This window comes from Carassius auratus, chromosome 35 (assembly GCF_003368295.1).
Source record: "Carassius auratus strain Wakin chromosome 35, ASM336829v1, whole genome shotgun sequence".
NCBI lineage: Eukaryota > Metazoa > Chordata > Actinopteri > Cypriniformes > Cyprinidae > Carassius > Carassius auratus.
This window is the reverse complement of record NC_039277.1, coordinates 6,469,028-6,490,648: the sequence shown is the minus strand read 5'-3', so window position 1 is coordinate 6,490,648 and position 21,621 is coordinate 6,469,028. Positions and strand designations below refer to the sequence as shown.

The 21,621-nt window shown below is 35.4% G+C and overlaps 1 protein-coding gene across 3 annotated transcripts; it reads left to right on the top strand.

Moving 5' to 3' along the window:
* The first annotated feature begins 2,607 nt into the window (after positions 1-2,607).
* Positions 2,608-21,621, top strand: LOC113054189 (SH3 domain-binding protein 2-like). 3 transcript variants are annotated; one of them, XM_026219548.1, is made up of 13 exons: positions 2,608-4,457; positions 12,817-12,956; positions 14,233-14,335; positions 15,603-15,720; positions 15,818-15,885; positions 16,196-16,278; positions 17,183-17,239; positions 17,508-18,021; positions 18,648-18,756; positions 19,237-19,292; positions 19,635-19,713; positions 20,044-20,103; positions 20,290-21,621. In XM_026219548.1, the coding sequence occupies exons 1-13, from the start codon at positions 4,372-4,374 to the stop codon at positions 20,443-20,445; spliced, it is 1,629 nt and encodes a 542-aa protein (XP_026075333.1). In that variant the 5' UTR covers positions 2,608-4,371; the 3' UTR covers positions 20,446-21,621. The 3 variants fall into 3 exon arrangements, with proteins under 3 accessions (XP_026075333.1, XP_026075332.1, XP_026075334.1); XM_026219547.1 differs by having other exon boundaries at positions 2,609-4,457; positions 18,645-18,756; XM_026219549.1 differs by lacking the exon at positions 2,608-4,457 and adding an exon at positions 10,120-10,767 and having other exon boundaries at positions 18,645-18,756.

Genomic DNA, 21,621 nt, shown 5'->3' with positions numbered 1-21,621 from the left:
TAAACAAGTTTAAGTTTACAGTAAAGATAATGTAGTATAATGTTTTTATTTTGTTTTATATTAAATAAATATTTGATCAAATATGTTAAAACTGCTATAAAATCAAAGCCATATGTCTAACCAAGCTATGTTTCAAATTTGAAGTTGATCTCACAAAAAATGTGGTTTGATGCAGCTTTCTGTCACAAATCAATCATTTTCTGTCTCAATTTCTCTTGTATTACTAAACAGTTACCAAATATGGAACTTTGACTTTCAGGTATTTTGTCAAGAGTACAAAAAGATTTGATTTTCTAAAACACAAGCCACAAAGTCTATATAAAGGTTTTGATATCTTGATTTACACCCCTAAAAGAGCAACGCATCCCCTGAGATACAAACATTTAGAGACAGATTCCAAAATGTGGAAGCATTTAATTCATCAAATTTAAATGTAAACCTAATAAGCTTATGCTTTTTAAACATGTAAGTCCCCTTCAACATATAAATATGTGAACTAGGTCAACTTTTATAAGATTGTGAGTTGATTTCCCACTGCAGGGGGCCATGCAGTTTTAAATGCTTCCTGTGAGGTACACAGTCACTTCATCTAAATATTCACAACAAACACCCTTTCAACATGAAACTCTGGTCTAATATATACAGCCTTGATGAGCAAAAGAGACTCTTTCAAAAACATAAAAAACTAAATCCCGCCAACCCCAATATGTTGAGCAGTAGTGTATTTTAAGAATAGAATATCACACACTTTCCGCCTCTGTCTACATTTTGTCTGGATACAGATAGAAGACAAAGAAATGAGTGCCATTTGCATTCAGTGAATAATGCAGTCATCATATGCTCTGATTAGATTATCAATCTTTTAATAACCAATTCACAAGTTTTTTGATTTCATGGGATAAACTTTATATTAAGTGCCTTTAACTACTACTCTATGTAACATATACAATTCTGTGTTAATTATGGTTAAGTGTTGACTTAGTTATAGCTAAATAATAACTTTTAGAAACCATTTGGGAACATTATTAACCTCCGAAATACTTTGAACATTAAAATTACAGGACAAATGTTTGTTCGTAACGCTGAGAGAACCTTGCCAGAATGTTCTGAGAATGTTCCCCGTTAGCTGGAATTATATTAGTGTGCTAAAACTTGAAATCATGTGACGGTCAGCAATGTGAAGTTTAGTGTCAAAAAATACACTGCTGATTCTGCATTCTGCAGCATTTCTATTCAGTTGTTGTGAATGCGGCTTGAAAATGGAAAGTTCGTGGCACTGGTCTTGACTCATTGTTTTCCACTCTTCATTGCTATAAAATTTGTGCTAGAAAGCATAGAGACTAAAAACAGATGAAAACTATTTATATAAAACTACTCTGATTTCCGTATGGTAATTTTTACCTGCTAATCTGTCTAAAAAATGTTCTTTCTGTTCTGTTTTTCGAGTCGGTTCTTTATGCAGATGTTCTTGAATAGCCCCGTGTGGGTGGAAGATGGTGGTGAGGTACATGGAAAACAAACAAAAAAGACATTTAAGACACTAAAGTCAGTTTTCACTTCACTGTGCTCATTTACTAGCCACTTGCTGGAAGTTTACAACCACACGGCCTCTGTAGTACTTCCTTTGTTTGTGGGCTTGTGTTGTTTGTCAGTCAACTGTTGCTTTTTGATAGTTATTAAGATAAGTGTAAGTAATAGTTAAATGCTAGCAGTTATTTATATTTAGTGAAAGCATATACTATTTGCAACTCAGTCTAGAACACAATTTTATATAATTATATAAATGTATTTATCAAATTCCTACCTTTTTGGGACCATACTTCTCCCTGTAACCCACCTCTAAACCTGTTTATTTCCCTGTTTGTTTAGACACTTTATTTCTACTTTTTGCATATTTTCTTTAAAGCCGTCTTAGTCACATCAAAAGCTAAAGCCACTGTTTTTCTCTCCACATCACTACTTATGCTACCAGATCTGTTTCTTTTGTTATTTTGTCTGGTTCAATCAGACTAATGTGAGTGGAGTTTGTGTAAATAGCATTTGCTGAAAAGACAAGTCATTTGCACTTAATGTGAATAGACAGTCAATTATTTTTAAGTGTCTCGCAGCATTTTATTTATGCATAACTTAATCCCAAACCTATAGTGACAACGTTGACACTTCAGCTATCCTGGCATTTTATTCAGGAATTTAAAATTGCTTCATCAGGATAACAAATTTTTGCATGTAAAAGATTTTTTTAACATTAGTTTCCATATCTAGATACGCACCTCCATTAGAACAACAATTTCCTTTGAACTAAATTAGCAAGAAATAAAAAAGGAACTGTATGCTGAATAAGTGAGACTGTGCAATAATTTAGCAGTGCAAAGAATCATGCATACGCTCATCAATGTGTTAAGATGTTCAGTGGGTGGCATTGCTGATTGAAACCAAGCTCTTGATAAAGCAACAGAACAAAGGCAGAGTTGTAAATGGGAGGATCATAAATAGCACATTCAAGTGCAGCAGAGAGGAAGTGGACTTCTGCTCACTACTAACCACTGACTTTAAGCTCACAAGCGAAGCTCCATTAGATCATCTCAATGGGTGAGTCCTTTTAATCATTCGAAACAAATTCCTCTTCATGATGCCTGCTATTCTGTTAATTGTTGCTTTAGAGATTTTGCTTTTGGCTTAAAATACTGATCGTTGTTATCAGGAGAGGCGATGCAACTTGTGCACATCCCACCGAACTGATGAAAAAGAGAAGGAACTCGTTCGAGCTTGCATCCTCTTTCAGGGGATTTCTGCTCGTTTTTTATTTTTAGGGGATGTTGTAGAAGCTACACTTTCCTTTCTTAAATGAAACCAGGTCTGGATTTATCGTCATAATAAGGCCATAGAGCCAGTGCTGTAATTTCTATGGCAAACTATTGTCGTTGAAATAATCCCGTCATTATTCAGTAGTTTTGAAGTACAGTTTAAAGAGGATCGGCTAAAGATCATTTGGATGGTTTTAGGTGTCATATAAGCGGATATACACCAGTGGAGTTAAAAAAGAAAATAATAATAAATATTTTAGACACCGTTGGGTCCTCTTGTACAATAAATGTAGTATCTGTGTTTCTATTTGAAAGTTTCTCAACACAATCTCAACTGCTTCGTATTTTATTTTGTCGCGAAATGTAACAATTTTTATATAAAGTTGAGTATACTCACAATACATGGGCCTACTTTATAGCAACTGCTTGATTGCTTGTATCGTCGCAACATGTAACTATATTATTGCCCGGTTCTAATCAGTCCTGAAGAAGTTAAGATATTACAAACATTAACATCGTGATTTCCTGCAAAGCAGCTTTGAAACAATGTCTCTCGTGAAAAGGGTTAGCCTATATTTGACTAGACTTGACGAATAACCGAGGTCACTGAATTAGAGTTGTAATTCTCTGTAAAGTCTGATGCAAAAAAGTTTGCTTAAGATTGTATTACAAATTTGGTCAGCCCTGTGTCATGTGTAATGACTTACTATAGTCTGGTCTGTATTACACAGGCAGCAGTGTTTATAAAAAGGAAGTAAGCAAACGCTTTGTTTACCTTTGGGAGCACCTGAATTTGGTTCAGGAACTTGACCATATATGACTGTTGGCATTCAAAATGCAAAATATTTGTTTATTTAATCATTCTACATAATTTGAATAAGATACAGAAGTGCAACGCAATTTTTGGTAGTTGTTAGGTGCTTGCTGATTGGTCAAAACCTTTCCTGACCAAGATTTGACTCTGGGTTTTTGGGATTTTGTTGCTCATATCTGTGGCAATTATGAATCTGATTCTTTAGGACACATTTGATGCACAATTTGTGTAGCAAGGAGTTACACATTAAAGTTTAGTACTTAAGAATAGGGTTTGTTCAAATCCCTGACCTTAATATGAGCGATACCAATAGTGATACTGACTGTCACTCTCAATCACGAAACTACTAAGCTTCGCAACAGAATACATCTGTTTTGGTAGTCTTCGGTTTCATGAATGAACTTAGAAGCCTACAAGCTACAAGATACTTCAAGGAGTCAACATAGCTGTTGCAAGCTTGCCAGACTAGCCGCCTCGACTACGTCATTTCATGTTAAAGGAGGTGGAAAGTCCCTGTCAGTGAATTCAAATTCGGAGAACTTCGGCCAATCAGTTTGTCCATACAGCCACCAAAAGGAAGTGACTTCGTGACACAGAAAAAGAGAATGCCAGTGTGGGCCCTGAGAGGAAATGACTTGCACTGTGCATGAGTCTGAGATCATCAGTCGTGCCTGAACCCTCAACTAACTCGAACTTCCGACTGTACGCCGCGCATCAACCAGAGAACATGGTGACAGACACCAGCCAGAACCAATGGCTCTTTCAGTGAAACAAAAGCGCTCCTTTGCTCATCTGCAACAGGCGCATGCGAAGATGTGCATCCAGGAGTTCTGTAAAAAGTAAGTATGCGGGTTTCTTCACCTTGGTGCTTTTGTAGTCCTCCTACAAATCCATAATCTGACACTGATTCAATGTTCAAAAGAGTATTTTGCCATTATTTTCTGTTTAAACTTCAATGTAATTCCCTCAAGTTTGAGGGTTGCTACAATATTGTGGACTAGTACTGTGCTAGACTAAATAGTAAATGGGATACCTTGTGATTTCTCGTCGATTTTAAGAAGTACAGTAAAAATGTGGCTAGTTTGTGGTGATTGATTGAAGCGCACCCACATGGTGCCCACAAAATACAGCACTGCTAATGCGTGCTGCCAACATATAATCTGTAGTAGTTTGACTCTAGATAAGCTTTAGATTTAATGTCAAGAAGATGTACTTGTTTTTCATTTATACTCATTATTGCACCGAGTTGCAGGGAAAATCCCTGGCACATTCAAGGCCGCAAGATGTACTTTACACTACACCTTTAACTCCTACCTCATGTTAAATGTGTTTACATGACCTTTTCAGTCTGGATGCTCATGCATTTGAACAGATTAGAATATGGGGGCGCATGCAACTGACTGAGAAACTTTGGTGTTCTTATATCTAACCTTAGTAGGCAGATGTCATGTCGGGCTGTGTTACAGGTGTCTATCATCTCCTGCTTTATTTTAAAGCAGTTCTTCTGTTTCTGGAAGTGATGTGCACATATTAGATGGCAGGAAATGAAAGAAAGAGAAATGTGCAGAGCAAAAATAATAAGGCAGCAGCTATTTGCACTAAGTGAAAATGGGATATTTTATTAACGATAGAGGCTAGGTACACTAAGTGCACATAGCGATTGATTCAATTGACACTGTTAAAACAGCATGATTTTTTCTGATATTTATACTTCATATAAAATTTGTAAATCCTTCATTTGAGATTTATTGTGATATGAGATTTGAAAAGGGAGGGGGAAAAGTTCGGCAAAAGGCGGATTCGAACTCTATCACGGTCTATCACGTCAAAAAGACTACAGTACACACTTTACCATCTACACCATTTGAGCTGACGATCCCAGTTGACTTTTATAGTGTTGACTATTTGCACCTAGTGTAAAGAGACACTCCGAAATAATAACTGCATATTCTTGATACCATAACCCTACCCCATACCGAACCTGATTTACTACAACAATTACCATACATACTATCAATAAGAAGCAAATTAGGAGTTTATTGAAGGAAAACACTTAATTAATAGTGAATGTCTTCGCTAATATAAAGTGTTAGTAAAATATGTCCTTTTATATTAGCGTAAAGGCTATTTAAATCATAGAGTTTAAGTATATTCATCTTATAAATGTGTTTTTGTACTAGCATAAAAGGTTTAAAAATGTAAGGTATTTATTAGGTATTTAATCTAGGTTTAAAGCTACTGTGCACTGTAGCTTATTAATAATAATAATAATAATAATAATAATAATAATAATTGAAGTTGCAAATACCATTATAAGAGTATTTTTTACAATAATATTTCAGTCTTTCTGCTTCAAAATTAAACTTATTAAATGCGTCATGTGTCTATTAATTATGAACCTGCAATTCTGAGTGAAAATTGTTTCTACGCCAAATTTTTCTCAGTGTGTAAACCTTGATTCATGCAATATTAATAATAGACCATGTTACAATGTGACCAAACATTTCCACAGAAAGAGGCTGTCTTTTTGACATGGTCAGTGACAGACAAGAGTTTGTTTTATGTGATGTGTCATTCAGGATTGCTAAATTTATTGATATTACCATAAAAGACCAGCGAGGAAAAATCACCCTGACCCAGCCATCTGTGAACAGCCGTACAGAAAACATTAGAAAGACTTAGCGGACAAGTACCAATTATGTCAGAAATCGGGTGGAATGTACAGACATCTATAGCCTACTTTCTCTACTGATAATATTGCATGCCAAGCACCTAATAAACCTGATTTTTCCTACGGTTAACCATACAATATGTGGACTAGTTTTAACAGGTGCTTTAATGTGACACTCAGCTGTGCTAATGACATTTAAAACCCTGTTCTAGATTCTACAGGGGACTTACACATTGACTAAAGACTAAAGCAGACTACAAAACCATAGTCGGGTTTGGCTTGAGTTAGAAATTGCAAGTGAAAAACCAGTTTAAGTGAAGATATTTGTCAATATGTTGGCTAGGTGCTAGCCTCGCTAACTCTGGTGAACTGGACAAATGACATCTTACTATAAAATCGAACTGACCTTCATTTGTTGCTTCTTTTAGTCAAATAGATGAGGTATTTTATCCAGCCAGTTTAAAGTAACATTCAGCATTCAGTTTAGGTCACTTTGGATGTCGGATAATAAGGCTGGGAAAGTATATTTACAGTTATATCGAATGGTTTCATCTGTTGATTTGTTGTTGGTGTAGTAGTTCTCTGAAGGTCTTAGCTTCTGTACATTGCATAGTGGGTCGGTACAGTGTGCGAGACACCTCTCAGATGTTATATCACCTAAGAGTGAGGACACAGTTTATTCTTATACTCAGCCACATCTAAAGAGGAGGTCAGGGTCTGGTCATTGTGAATGGAAACGTTGTTAAATGTCTCGTGTGGAAACACTGACACGCCACTAAGCTACGATTGCTTTCATAGTGGAAATTGATACTTTTCACTTCACAAATTCCTAGTCTTATTGTGGACAGTGCCCTTCAAAGAATACACTTTTACTCATTATTTTTAATCAAAGTGCACTAACTTGCACTGCCTCTGAAAAAAAAAACCATTTCCACTGATGTCATCACAACAATGTGGGTGGGGAAGAAAGCCAAATATGTTTCAGTTTCCTTCTTCTTCTTCTTCTTCTTCTTCTTCTTCTACTTCTTGTTGTGGACGGGCTGACTTGAAATCTTGTACTTTCGAGAAGGGGGAACATTAGAGTGAACATTGTGGTCGTGTGTGCATTAGTGAATTCCTCCAAGAACTTCTTCCATATTTACTCCTTCATTTCCCAAATCTATGATCGTATTCGTATGTTATTCTACACAAACACACACACACACCAAAAAAAAGGAAAATGATTATAAATTATTACAAAAGCATTGTGGATCATACTACAACCATGTGGCTCCATTCTGGTGCGTTACGTCCACTCTTCATTCTTCATCCTCTTTCAAAAATAAATGTTTGGCTAATTCATGCTTGTCAACACTTGGAGTTATGTTTCTAACAACAGGATCAGGAAGTTGTTTGAACAAGGCTGTAATCTTCCCCACCCCACCCTGTTTTTTCTTTCGTGTTGTTTTTTTTTCTATGACCATGACCATCCTGTGTCCGATTACGGCCTGTGTGTGTGTGTGTTTTTTTAAGATTAATACTTCATAGCTTAGTGTCACCCATGTGTTTGTTTGCAATAGCAGTGCACTGCTGGGTCATTCTGAGTAACAGTTGAATACTTGACTAGTTTTTTGGTTACACTTTATTTTAAGGTGTCATCTTACAATAGGGTTAGGGTTTGAATTAGGGTTAGTTGCATATCCAACATGTAACAAGGACACGATAACTGTTTATTTAACAGTTTATATGTGTGTGTGTGTGTGTGTACTATATTTTGGCGACAAATTTGTACCCAAAAGTGAGCAAAACCTGACAACAATCACAAAAAAACCTTCATTTGGGGACGTCCTCATTTGTAAAACTGGTATACAAGTAAACTATTTTTTTTTTTAATTAAAAAAATGCAGAAAGTTTTTTGTGAGGGGTAGTTTTAGGGGTAGGAGTGGGTATACGTTAAAAAGTATTTTATCTTTTTTTAAATTTGTATATAAAAACAATAGAAGTCTATGCAATGTCCCACTATAGATAGCTAAGTAAACGTGTGTTTGCATGTTTGCGTGTTTGCATTTTTGCGTGCGTGTGTGTGTGTGTGTGTGCATGTCTAAAAAATACACAACAAACTAAATAGTAAATGTAAAGCATGTAAAATCTTTCAAAATGTTGAGGACTAAAAAAGCAAGAAAAAATACTTATAATATACGTATTTAAAAATCTTTGTTTGCCTAATAATCTATGATAATTGAAAAAAAAAGGAAATCAACTTTTGAAAATAATTATTAAAAGTGTATGTATGAAAAATATGAAAAATATGTATGTATGTATGTTGCACACACTTCATGACCATTTTAGAGGCATTACATTTAAAGTAATCTGGAATAAAAAATGTATCTCTCTTTCTTTTGTTTTAAGCACTAAAATCGTATAAATATTTGAAAAAACTATTGTTTGACTATATATAAAGCTATATAAAGATACATAGGAAATTGCTATGTATTATGGTCAATAGTTATTATTTATTCTTATAGTTAATTCATGATATTTTTATTTTAAAACCAAATAAATAAATAAATGTGAAAATAATGATTAATATGTGTAAGGAAGATATGTTGTGCATGCCAGAATTTTAGAAGCACTACTTTTAAACTTTTTTTAATTATTATTATTATTATTATTATTATTATTATTTTCATGGCAAATGGCATAGGATGACTTTTTTAATACTTTGATACAAGACTGTTTAAATAGTAATAGTGATGCTGGCTTAGACACACTACTTTAAAATAGAAAAGAAAAGACACATAATTATATTCAGTTGCACAAGTGTCAACAAAACACACTTGCCTCTAACTTGTGATAAATGACACCTGGGGCCCTATCTTGCACCCAGCGCAATTGACTTTGTACACCGACGCATGTGTCATTCCTATTTTGCACCCGCGCAAAGCGCGCTTTTCCCTCCACAGAAGCACGTCGCTAAACTAGTGAATGAACTTGCGCTCCCTGGGCGGTTCAGCGCAAAAAAGGAGGCGTGTTCCGGCGCAAACAATCCCTGGTGCTATTTTGCTGTTCCATTAAACAATTGCGCCACTGACCAGAAAAAACCTAGTCTAAAGTCAGTGGCGCGTTGCGCGTTGTTCATTATGCTATTTTAAGGGCGCAAGCTTGACCATAATGTATAGCGTGCACAACGCGCATACACTTTGCTCATGTAATCTACACAGATGCAACAGTTATTTTTGCAAATCATAAATTGTTACACTAAAAAAATATTAACACATGAGATGACGGAAATCATTGTGAAATCTTGCTTACAAATTATTCAGGCTAATTGTAGTAATTAAGGATCAGACCTGTTTGCCCGATAGTGGCAAGACATATATGTATATAAGGACATCTGACAAATTTGTTTGTCCGTCAAGAACCAGGAAAAAAAAAATCGATGAAACAATTGTGGCTATTTCCTCCCACGCCTGTTTAACCGACGCTATTTTGGGTGGGTTTCTCCCATCCCCATACAACACAACTTCTCTGTCTTTCACTGCTCTTACAAGAACATCAGTCTCCTCGGCTGTGAACCGCTCCTGGCATGCGCCTGGTAAATACGCCCATAATACTAGCAATCCATAATGGAACTTGCGCACCTGCTTTTAAAGGGAATGTTGGATGACGCTCTGATTGGTTTATTTCACGTTACGCCCAAACCACACCTATGAATAATGAAGCTACTTCAGACCAACCCATTTTAGATTTGCGCCGGGCGCAAGAGCCATTTATCCCGCCGGGAAAATAGCAACAGCGCCGAGACCCGCCCACAAAGTTACTTGCGCTTCGCGCTTTGACACTTGCGTTTCAGATCGTTAAAATAGGGCCCCTGATGTCAATCATGGTCGGAAACATTGAGCAACAGAGATGAACAGACGGTCTGCTAGTAGAGATCCCCTGCAGACTCAGTTTAGCCTCATTACATCAACACCAGATCCTCAAGAGAAAGAAGAACTTCTGTTCAGAAAGATGTCGCTGGTCATTTGATTTCCGTGAAGTGCAGTCTGTAAAGGTCAAGAGCGTTTGCTGACAGTGCCACACTAAACTTCTACTTAACTCCTAAGAATAGCGTCTCTTAGTCACAAGCACGTTCCTGGACCGTAATTCTTTGGTTGGATATTATGATGTCATGATGAGATGCACTATGCCACCATTACACTTCTCATTCAGGTCACGATTGTCCCGTGGGATTCTAATCTCCCCGCTCCACCCAGTGATAGATGGACCGTCCTCCGTTCCCGTCTGTGTCTGCTGACAGATAAGCCCCTCGAGGGGCTCAAACTTTCCAGAGGAAATGTAGGGTTTCCGGTTCTGTCTTTGTGCTGGTCAGATTCAAGGTTTAGAGATAGCTGTGAGTTCTGTGGTGAGACAAACTCTTGATGCTCTCTGGTCTCTTCTGGCAGTATGTTGAGAGAGAGTAAAGCCGTGCAGAGCATCAGAAGATGCGTCAGCAGAAGGTAAGTGTGTGGGACGCATGGGACGAAGTTTGTTTGGAGTCGGTTGTTTATGTGAAGTACAATTATGTGGTGTTTATGATCACAAAATACTGCATATTCTATGAAATTGTGGATCTTAAGCATGAATTTTGTTGTGGTTCCCGTGATTGTATTTGATGCTTTTGGATGGCTGTTGTGTTTTTTTCATCGTTTATGTGTTTTGACTGAGTCTTTGTTTGGTCTGTGATTTGTTATGTCTGGTTCCAGTATTGTCTGCTCAGATGTTGAAGGGTTTTTTTGTCGTTTAGTTTTGCGCAGTGGTTCTCAACCTTTTTGCCTCCAAGGCCCAACGACGTCCACAAAAATATTCAAAGGCCTCTTGACTTTTCCAGTTGGGCAGATTTTTTTGGCTAAGTTTTAAAATATATATATATTTTACTCACAGTTTTATCCAATAAAATATTTTAGACCTTGGCATTGTAAGAAAAATTTAGAATTATAAGGATTCACATGGATTTATACGATTTTATAAAATAAAATTATTTTAAATGCTTTTAAAATAAGGGTTCATGCATCCAGGTTTTCCAACGAAATCCAAAGAAATTGTCAAAAAAGAAAGTGAATTAAAATAATAAATATCTTGAGTTTAAGTTTATTTGAAAGCTTGTTTTATCTTATATTGAAATTATTTTGAGTCATCTTGGAGGTTTTCTGAGGCCCTTAGTGGCCTAAATTAAATCGCCAAAAGTAGAAGTCTGAAAGTAGACGATCAATAAATGAAGGGTTTGCATGACTTCACCATCACTAAACTTCACTCTCAAAACTCTTTCAGTCCTTCTATTTAAAAAAATATTTCCCCCTAAAGTTCGTGTTAGAATAGTTTGTAAGAGCCTGGTTTTAAACACAATGAGGATGTGAAAGTGACGAGTCAGTACATGAGTTTATCATGATGGATTAAATGTCCCGACAAGCTCTGCAGCGCCATTTAGCAACTTGATAGTGACCACCTTTTTCGTGATGACTAAAAACTTATTTCAACAATTGACCTTATTTCAAGCATTTAACTAAAAAATCTTCAGGATGATGGAGATGCAAATGTTAGTTTTGGCCTATACACAAATACATAACTCCCACACTACAGAATTCTGGTCTGTTACGTGCAGAGGAACATTGTTCAGATTTATTACATCAGCACATCAGAAGAGCTCCTCTGCACAAACGATTCTGTTGGTCTGAGGTTTACCCATGCTCGCCCATGAACAGCATCTCAGACTGATCTCTAGATCTCTGATAATGAGAAACTTTGATGTTTATTAAGAAAAATATGTCGTCTGAACTCCTACGCTTATCTGCTGCCGTTCCTAACCTTCTTTTCTTTACATAATTGTAGGTTTACCACAGTGAAGTGGAAGACGTGTGCGTTCTGTGGCATTGCTGTGAAAAAAACTCTTTTACAACCTTCATTTTTAAGATTGTTGAATAGTTTTAAACAAATCGTAATCTGAATATTAGCTCATCTGTGACTTGGCTGGAGTTTTTCTGGTAGTTTGTTATTGTGGATAGGGATGCACGATAATATCGGCACAATACCGGTATCGGCCGATAAAAGCTTAAAATGACCATTATCGGTATCGGCCGATATGAATATTTCTGCCGATGAGCCAAACCGATATTCTCCAAGCGAAATAATTGACCTGTTTTTCAGATGTGAATGTCTGTCTACATTTGTAAAATAATAAATTTATGGTAGAATCAGTACAGAAGAGATACATGGATTTCTCTTCAGTAAAATTAAAGTTTAAATATATCAGTATATATTTGTATATATATCGATATCGGTATCGGCATCGGCCAAAATTATTTTGAAAATATCGGCATATCGAATATCGGCCAAAATCCAATATCGTGCATCCCTAATTGTGGATGTTTGTTGGGATGTTCTGGGTGGTCGTATAAATGGTGTTCATGAAGTAAGACGCCTCAGCACTTCCCCCGAAGTAGGGTAATCGTCGAGTGTGAGGCTAACACATATATTAGCAATCAAAAACCAACCTATCTTGTTATTTACAGAAATATGGCTGCTACGCCGGTCTCCTGGCCCATTCCCATGAGGGCTATCGGAGCTCAGAATCTGCTCACCATGCCAGGAGGGGTCTCCACATCTGGATATCTGCACAAGAAAGGGGGCAGCCAGTTCAGTCTGATGAAATGTGAGTTTTGCACGGCTCGTCAGTCAACAGACAAAACACTAAATGTGTTCAGTGGGCATACAGAAAAGAGTCACTGCTTTAAAATAATCATATTTTGTTGCTTTGCAGTCTGAAATGAAGCAGCTGTATTTACTCAGTGCAACTTATGACATCCAAGTGAAAGATATAACACCAACATGTCAGAAATAAATAAACAGAATGGGGAAAGGAAAATTCTGTCATTTGCTCACCCTCACTGTTGTTCCAAACCAGTATGACTTTCTTCTGTTGAATATGCAAGAAGATATTTCAGAAAAATGATTTGGTCCATACAATGAAAGTAAATAGGGTCCAGTGTTGTTTGATCCCAACTGGCTTTCATTCTGAGTGCAAACAGAGATGTTCTTGCTTGTGTTCAGTGCAAAACACAAATTCATGCTGGTTTGTAATGATATGATGCTGAATAAATAATGACTACATTTTCATTTTGGTGTGAGCTTCCCCTTTAAAGGAATACTCCTATAACCAGTAGATAAATAGCTGTTAAGCTAATCTTGTATGTAATGCAATATTTCCAAAGTATTACCAGTTATTTCAGTAATTTACTGCTGGTTAAGGTTACTCCGGAAGTCAGATGCTGTTTCATGTTGACTAGTCTGGAATATTCTCTGCCGTTTACTGTAAGGTTCAGTTTGTTATCATTAGATATGCATTAGGTGTCATAATTAGCAATGGAAAAAACACTTTGTTAACACTTTATAATAATGTTCCGGTGGTTTATACATGAACTGACAACCAGCAATACATGTCTTTATTAATCTCTTTTAAGGTTAGTTAATAAAAATACAACTGTTAGTTCATTTCGGCTCAGGTTTATTAAATTATTTAAACATACAGCTATTGATTTTAATACAGTGTTATTGAATGTTGAAATTAACATCAGCTATAATCAGTTCTGTTTTATCTAATGTAGTTAACTAATGAAAAAATACAAACTGAACCAAAGTGTTGTAAAGTTCATGTGCGTTTGTTTTTTAACGTACTTAAACATTTCAAACAGTTCAGGTTGAAAGGTCACATTAATAGTAAGTTTAGATCGAAAAACGCGCTTCATTGTTCGTAATGCTTAACGCATTAACAAATATTAACAAATTGCACCTTGCAGTGAGGTGCTACAGAATATTCCTCTTAAGAAATGGACACCGAGCGATTATAAACACTCGCTTGTGTGCTGAAACTATTGTGCTGTTTAATCTGGCTTGGAAAGACATATACTGAATTTCTGCCGCTTTCACAGGGCCTCTTCGCTTCATCATAATCCACAAAGGCTGCGTCTACTATTTCAAGAGCAGTACTTCTGCCGCACCTCAAGGAGCGTTTTCACTCAATGGCTACAACAGGTTGGTTGTTAGCTGCTTATTTCCACTGGTTACTTTTATAACACTGCATCTGTTCATATGAGGTTCTGATGCATCTGTTATCACACAGGCAGAGAAAGTTTCTGTGGCCCACCTCTCCATGCTCAGTTTTGTAATACGTATGTTAAGTTACCAGTGGCCATCACATATATATTCACAGACCACATCCCGTCCACAGCTGTGTGTTCTTCGTGTGGCCTGTTTTTAAGCGCTTTAAGAGTTTCGATTCTGCACCAGACTGTCCTGCATATGTGTTTCCTGTGCATAAAAGAGCAACGATTGCGTGACGGTCGTATGTTCTGTCGAATGTTACACTTTCCATGAAGTTAAAGCGGTGGAAAGTGTTTCGATTCCTGCAGTGGGTCTCCCTCAGCAGGTTCACTGCACCATATGGTGAGCGTGTAATTATTGTGCATGAGTTTTTCCTGCTGTGGTTGGGTAAAAATAGCCCTCTGAATTAATACGGCAGAGCACAGGGAGTTCTCAGATGAGCTAGACATGCCGTGTGTCTCAGGAAAACTGTTGTTTGAAGTACATTTTAAAAAGGATTTGTTCAAATGATTAACCCTAGGTATAAATTATTAATAATAACAACAGTAAAAAAAAAAACAGTAGTGATGGAAAGCATTCTTGAGTTTTTTGTTAGGCTGCATTTATTTGACCAAAATACATTAAGGACAACAATATTCTTAAATGTTATTACAATATAAAATAACCATTGTCTATTGTAATATACTTTAAAATCGAATTTATTCCTGAGATCAAAGCTGTATTTTCAGCATCAGTCTTCAGTGTCACATGAGCTACAGAAATCATTCATATATACTGATTTGCTGTTCAAGAAACATTAATTTTTTACAATTATTATTATTATCAATGCTAAGAACAGTTGTGCTGCTTCAGATTTTTGTGGAAACTGTTACATTTTTCTTTAATGTCACTTTTGATCAATTTAATGTACCTTTTGCTTAACAGAAGTATGAATTTATTCAAAATAAAGAAATAATGTGCCATTATTTATATATATATATATATATATATATATATATATATATATATATATATATATATATATATATATATATATATATATATATATTAATGCACACTATTTTTTTATTTTGAATACATTTGAAATAAATATTTATATATGTATATGTATATCTAGACCCCCAACTTTTGCATAGCAGTGTGCATTTAAATTAATATATATAAATTTTTCATTTTATTTTTTTGTCTTGCTTGGCAGAGTCTTACGTGCAGCAGAGGAAACAACATCCAGCAACGTTTTTCCTTTTAAGATCGTCCACTTCAGCAAGAGACACCGTACGTGGTATTTCTCAGCGGCGAGTGAGGATGAGAGAAAGGTGAGATCACGTCAAATAGCACCGCACAACTAAACGGGTTAATGAAAATAAAAATGCAGAAATAAAATTCAGTGTGTATTTATTTAATCTCTTATAGAAATGGATGCGGATCTTAAGAAAAGAGATCAACTATTATAATGATAAAAGGGATCTGCCTCTTCCAAGGTAAACCCTTCTGTCAAATCAACCTCATTGAAATGCTCAGTCACTGATAAAAACATGTTGTACTTGTATAACACATGTGCTTGTATTTTCAATTAAGCTTTTAAAACCACTAATGATGCATGAACTGGATATAAATAATTCTTACACCATATGGTTTTTACCTTCAAGTCTTATCTTTGATTTCTTGGGATTTTGTACAGCTGTATCCTCTTCCTCTTTCTTATAAATCACTGCTTGCTAATGCAGTTCTCCATTGAGATTTTGAACTGTCTTCTGAGTCACCTTTCTCTCAATTTTCTTGTTTAAACAGTGATGATTTAGATTCGGAGAGTTTATACGGTCAGTTAGAGGAGCCGCTGGAGATCAGTCCTTCTGAAGAAGATCCTGAAGCAGGTGAACACTGACAGACATGAAGGATCTTCAAACATATGTGTCTATAAAATGTTTATAGAAAAGTATTTACAGTTCATTGAATAAAATTAACAGATACAACTTTTGATTTTTATAAAGTATAAGTAAGTGTTTAAATGAAATATTGCTAAATTTTAAATAAAGTTACTAACAAATGGAACCTTATTGTAAAGTATTATCAGTTAGATTAATAACTGCTGTAAAAAGTTGTTGATAAAACTGTAGCCTAATTTAATTAACTTTAATAAACAAAAAAAATGTTATTGTTAGTTCATGTTAGCTAATGTATATCTTAATGAAATATTAGCTAGTTTGTTATTGCAGTGTTACCAAAATTATAATTATTATAAAATTATAATATCCTTCTTTAAAAAAAAGGGCTTGTATTTAGTTCTGTCAAATTATTAATGCGATTAATCTCATCCAAAGTAAAAGTTTTTGTTTGCAATATATATGTGTGTGTGTGTTCTGTGTATATTTATTAAGCATATATAAATACACAAACATACATATATATATATAGGAAATATTGACATGTTTTTAATTATATTCATATAATTTATATTATAAATAAATATTTTTAATATAAAAAAAAAAACATTTTTATATAGGCCGACATGCATGTGTGTATATATATATATATATATATATATATATATATATATATATATATATATATAGTAAATAAACACAGCACACACACACGTTATGTAAACAAAAACTTTGATTTTGGATGCGATTAATAGCAATTAATACTTGTTGTTATTTTACTGAATACATTTACTCTGTGAATAAAAACGTTGCAATAAAAAAAAATAAAAAAAAAATTGTGCGTGACTTATTTTCTGTGCATTGTGCATGACTTAACTTATGTATTTTCATGTAGATTATATGATGCATGATGAAGACAGCGATGGAGACGATGGATCGCCAGTGCCAGCAGGTAGATGCATGATTTTCTTTCATTTCTTCACCCTTCAAAAAAACACATACGAAGCTGTCACAAAGCTAACAGGTACAAAAGTTGACACATATTTGTACCTTATTAACCCCTGAAAGGTAACACCTCCAGGGTGATCGTTTTGAAGCCACTGATAGTTTTCTAAGCGTGAATGGATGGAAATTAGCGATTGTCACATTTCGAGACCTTCACTGAGAATATTTAGCACTATAACCACACGGTGGAAAACCTTTTTGGTGTGTTTTTCCAGGTCAACCCACGGTTCCTCCTCCACCGTATCCTCCGCCCCCTGTTCCTGTTCAGCCGAGAGAAAACCGTCTCACAAAAGGACCGCTGCCTCCGCTCCCCCCTCCGTTCAAAAAGCCGTCCTGTACAGCCAAAGGCCCTCCTCCGCCGCTGCCGTACGCCCCGCACCTAGAGAAACCCGACGTACACCTGTCAAACAGACCCCCCGCTGGCCCCATGCCTCCTTTACCCCCTCCAAACAGCATGAAGCCCATGTCAGGCCCATTCTCCACAATGCCTGCTTATGAACGGAAGACGAATGCCTCTCTGATCGGGAATACGGCGTCTACTTTACCCATCGTTGAGAACCTGCAGAAAGTGATTCTGAACTCGTCGAAACAGCACCTTGGGGAGAAGCCCACCCCTGGCCCGCGGCCCGTCTCACCTCACCCGTCCAGCTCCGTCAGCAACAGGCCAATCGGCCAGATACACAAGCCTCCGATACCAACCAAACCCAAACCCAGCAGACCCTCGCTTCAGTAAGAGCCTTTCATTCCTCACTGAGAACTGTCTCTGCTTTGGGGTTTTGTTGAGTTGCACCGCAGACACTTTCATGCCTATGAAATGTATTTAGGGCTGCTGTTTAAAGGGTTAAATACTTTCATGAAGAGTCTTATCATATACAGTGTTTGCATAAAACATTGAAAAAATCATGTTGGTTTCATATTATGGTTTCAGTTTTCAAGAAATGTAATGACTCTGAAAATGTCATGTGGTGTAACCAAACAAGAATTAGTTTGAATACATGTGAGCGTACACATCTTAATCCTTATTAAAACAGTGGATTAATCAGCTTGAATTAATATTTTATATGATATTCTGTTAAATACTTTTCAAGGCAAAAAGATTTTTACAAAGAATTTAATGCATAAGTATTACGCTTTTTGGAAATTCAGACTTGATATTTTATAACCTGCGCTAACCTGGTATATACCTATGTATGTATATATATGTTTTTATATATATATATATATATATATATATATATATATATTGTGATAAATAATTATTAAGGTTAGGAATTAAAGAGACTGAATTTGAACGCTTCTCTCGTTTGGATGTGGAAGGTTATTTATACAAACTGTCTGTGCCTTTTCCTCAGAAGAGCATCCCCGGATGGCCAGAGTTTTCGTTCTTCTGTTGAAGAAAACCCTTTAAAAAAACGAGTGCCCGGCAAAACTGAAGAAGACTCAGAAGATGAGGACTATGAAAATGTGAGTTCACATCATCTGTAATATTACTGATATGGCTTGAGCTCAACTCGAGTGACTTTCGGGTAAACGTCCATTTAACACGCTGATATTGTGGAAACAGATTCTAGTTCATTTTTTTTTTTTTAAAAACATATTTTTAATTTTTAAAAGAAAGAAAGAAAGAAGTGCAGCTGAAGGATGTACATCTCAGTTCTTATAGCTTAGGCTTGTTTAGTTTGAGTGTTTTAAGGAGCGATGTTAAAAATCTTTCTAAACTTTCCTCTGACTATTGAAGCAGAAACCATGAGTCACTTCCTCAATGTCTTGCTGAATCGAAATAGATTGTGGAGGATTTGACATGATTTCTCAGTCTTAACTATTTTGTTTTGCTGTTGCAACATTTACCGAGATAAGTTATTTTTTTAAACAGGGTCATCTAACCTTTGACCTGGTTTTGGCGTGACAATAATAACGCATTTTGTCACTTTTGTTTCTGATCAGGTGAATTTGCCTCCCTCTGTTTTCGTGGACACAATGGAAACCTTTAATGTCGAAAGGTAAAAGTATTTGTGTTTATTATTCATTTTGTGAAGTTTTATTACTCGTGTAATGCATTGTTTGTGAAACATACACATTGGGATACACACAATAAAGAACCAGAATCCTTTAAAAAAGTGATAATAACCCTTTTTGGTTTCTTTGTCCGAGACAATATTTGAAGTCATATTCAGTATATGAGCATGATGGTTGTATTTTTCTTTGTGTTGCTGCCCTCTAGTGGAAAGGACTGTTTTTGCTTGATGGGGCAGATTTAACTTGTGACTGATCACTAGTATCACTAGTTCAGTGTCTCTGTGTAAAATCGCATTGCTAAAAGTGTCTTCACTCACCGATTACAGATTATTTAAGGACACATACACCTGTCCACCGAACGGTCTGTACTGCATCCGCAAATCCGGAACAGGAAAAACGTCACAGGTACGGACTACTTAATATACATATTCAGGGTTATTATATTATATTATATTATATTATATTATATTATATTATATTATATTATATTATATTATATTATATTATATTATATTATATTTATTTAAAATAGATATTATATATATATATATATATATATATATATATATATATATATATATGTGTATATATATATATATATATATATATATATATATATATATATATATATATATATATACTATAAAAAATAATTAAAAAATATATATAATTATATAAGATATATATTTTTAAATGTATATGTGTTTACATTTTTTTTTTTTTTTTTTTACACAGGTGCTGGTTGTCTGGGACATGGATTTAAATAAAGCCAGAAATTATCGAATCTTTGAGGAGGTCAGTGTTTCACATGGACATTAATCTACAGTAGATGTAATATTAACATCATTAGAGGCTTCTACAAAGGCGAGATGTGTTATCACTCAGGGATTTGACTGGTAGTTTTGTAAATACTTGTCCTGCACAGTTTCTCAGTGCAGATCGAACTCATTCTCTTTTGCCCTCTGGTTTCTACATGTACAGGAGCAGCGGTTGTATCTGGAGGCAGATCTGACTTTCCCGTCTTTATCTGTCCTGGTTGAACACTATCACATCAACCCACTGCCCAGCAGTAACAACTCAATGCCCAACTATTCCCTCTGTTTACATACACCCTTCGGCTACGTCCCACCCAGGTGACATCGAGCCCCTGTCCCGTGCTGAAACACCCCAACACCTGGTGCTGGTGCTGGGCCTGACAGCGCCACCTGCTGGTGAACACCTCCATCACACCTGAGCACTGGGAATATCAATGAATAATAAATCAGTGCTAATGAACTGCTCATTTAAGTCCAGTGTTCAGAAGGGAGTCTTAATATCACAATGACAAATATCCAGTGAACTGAACAGTATTGAACTGCAGGTCTAAAGTACACATGCTATACTGAATGTTAATATATTGTAGCTTGACTGATTGACATGTCATGTGATTAATCGCTGTTTGTTTTGTTTATTGGTGTGTTTATCTGCGATATCTAGTTCAACTGCTGTTAAGTGTTTTGATTTGACGCCACTAACCTTGAAACTATAGCAAACCCAGAGATTATTTGATGCTAAAAGATGCTCGCTGTGTGGAACATGGCCGGCTCATATTTCAATCCAAAATTAAAAGATAACAATTAGAAATTGTTCATGGCTAAAGGAAAATTGTGTTTATTTTTAGGACCATTAGGATTTGTGTTACTGTCTCCCTATTGCATCATGACAAAATTATGTAATGCATTATTGTAATATTATTTAAATATCATTTAAATAGGGAAATATTGGGTATAATTTTGCTGTCTTTTATTCAAGCTGATTGTGAAAATAAATAGTAAAATAGTAATAATAATAAACAATAATAAAAAGCAATAAAAGAACAATACTGGTATTAGGAAAACCCATTAAAATTATTATAGATTTTTATTTTATTTATTTTTTTGTAAGAATTCAATAACAAATCTACAAATACACTTAATTTTTATTCAACATATTTTTGGGTTGATTTGTATGTTCAGCCAGCTGTATGAAAGTTTGTTGTTAAATATTTATGTCCCAATATTCATGTTTGTGATGTCATCATCGTTATTATCAAGTGCTGCACATGACGGATCTGAACCACATGTCATTGTAAAAAGCCTGAATGTTATTGTAATATTTCAGTTATATGTATTATTTTATTGTACAGATTTTGTATCATAGTGTACATTATGTAAGTCATTTAATAACTGGATATTATGATGTTTGTACACTTTACACTGTTGTGAGGTGAATTATACACACTTTTAAACTAAATACACATTTAAAAAATAAATCAAATAATTAAGAATTGGAAAA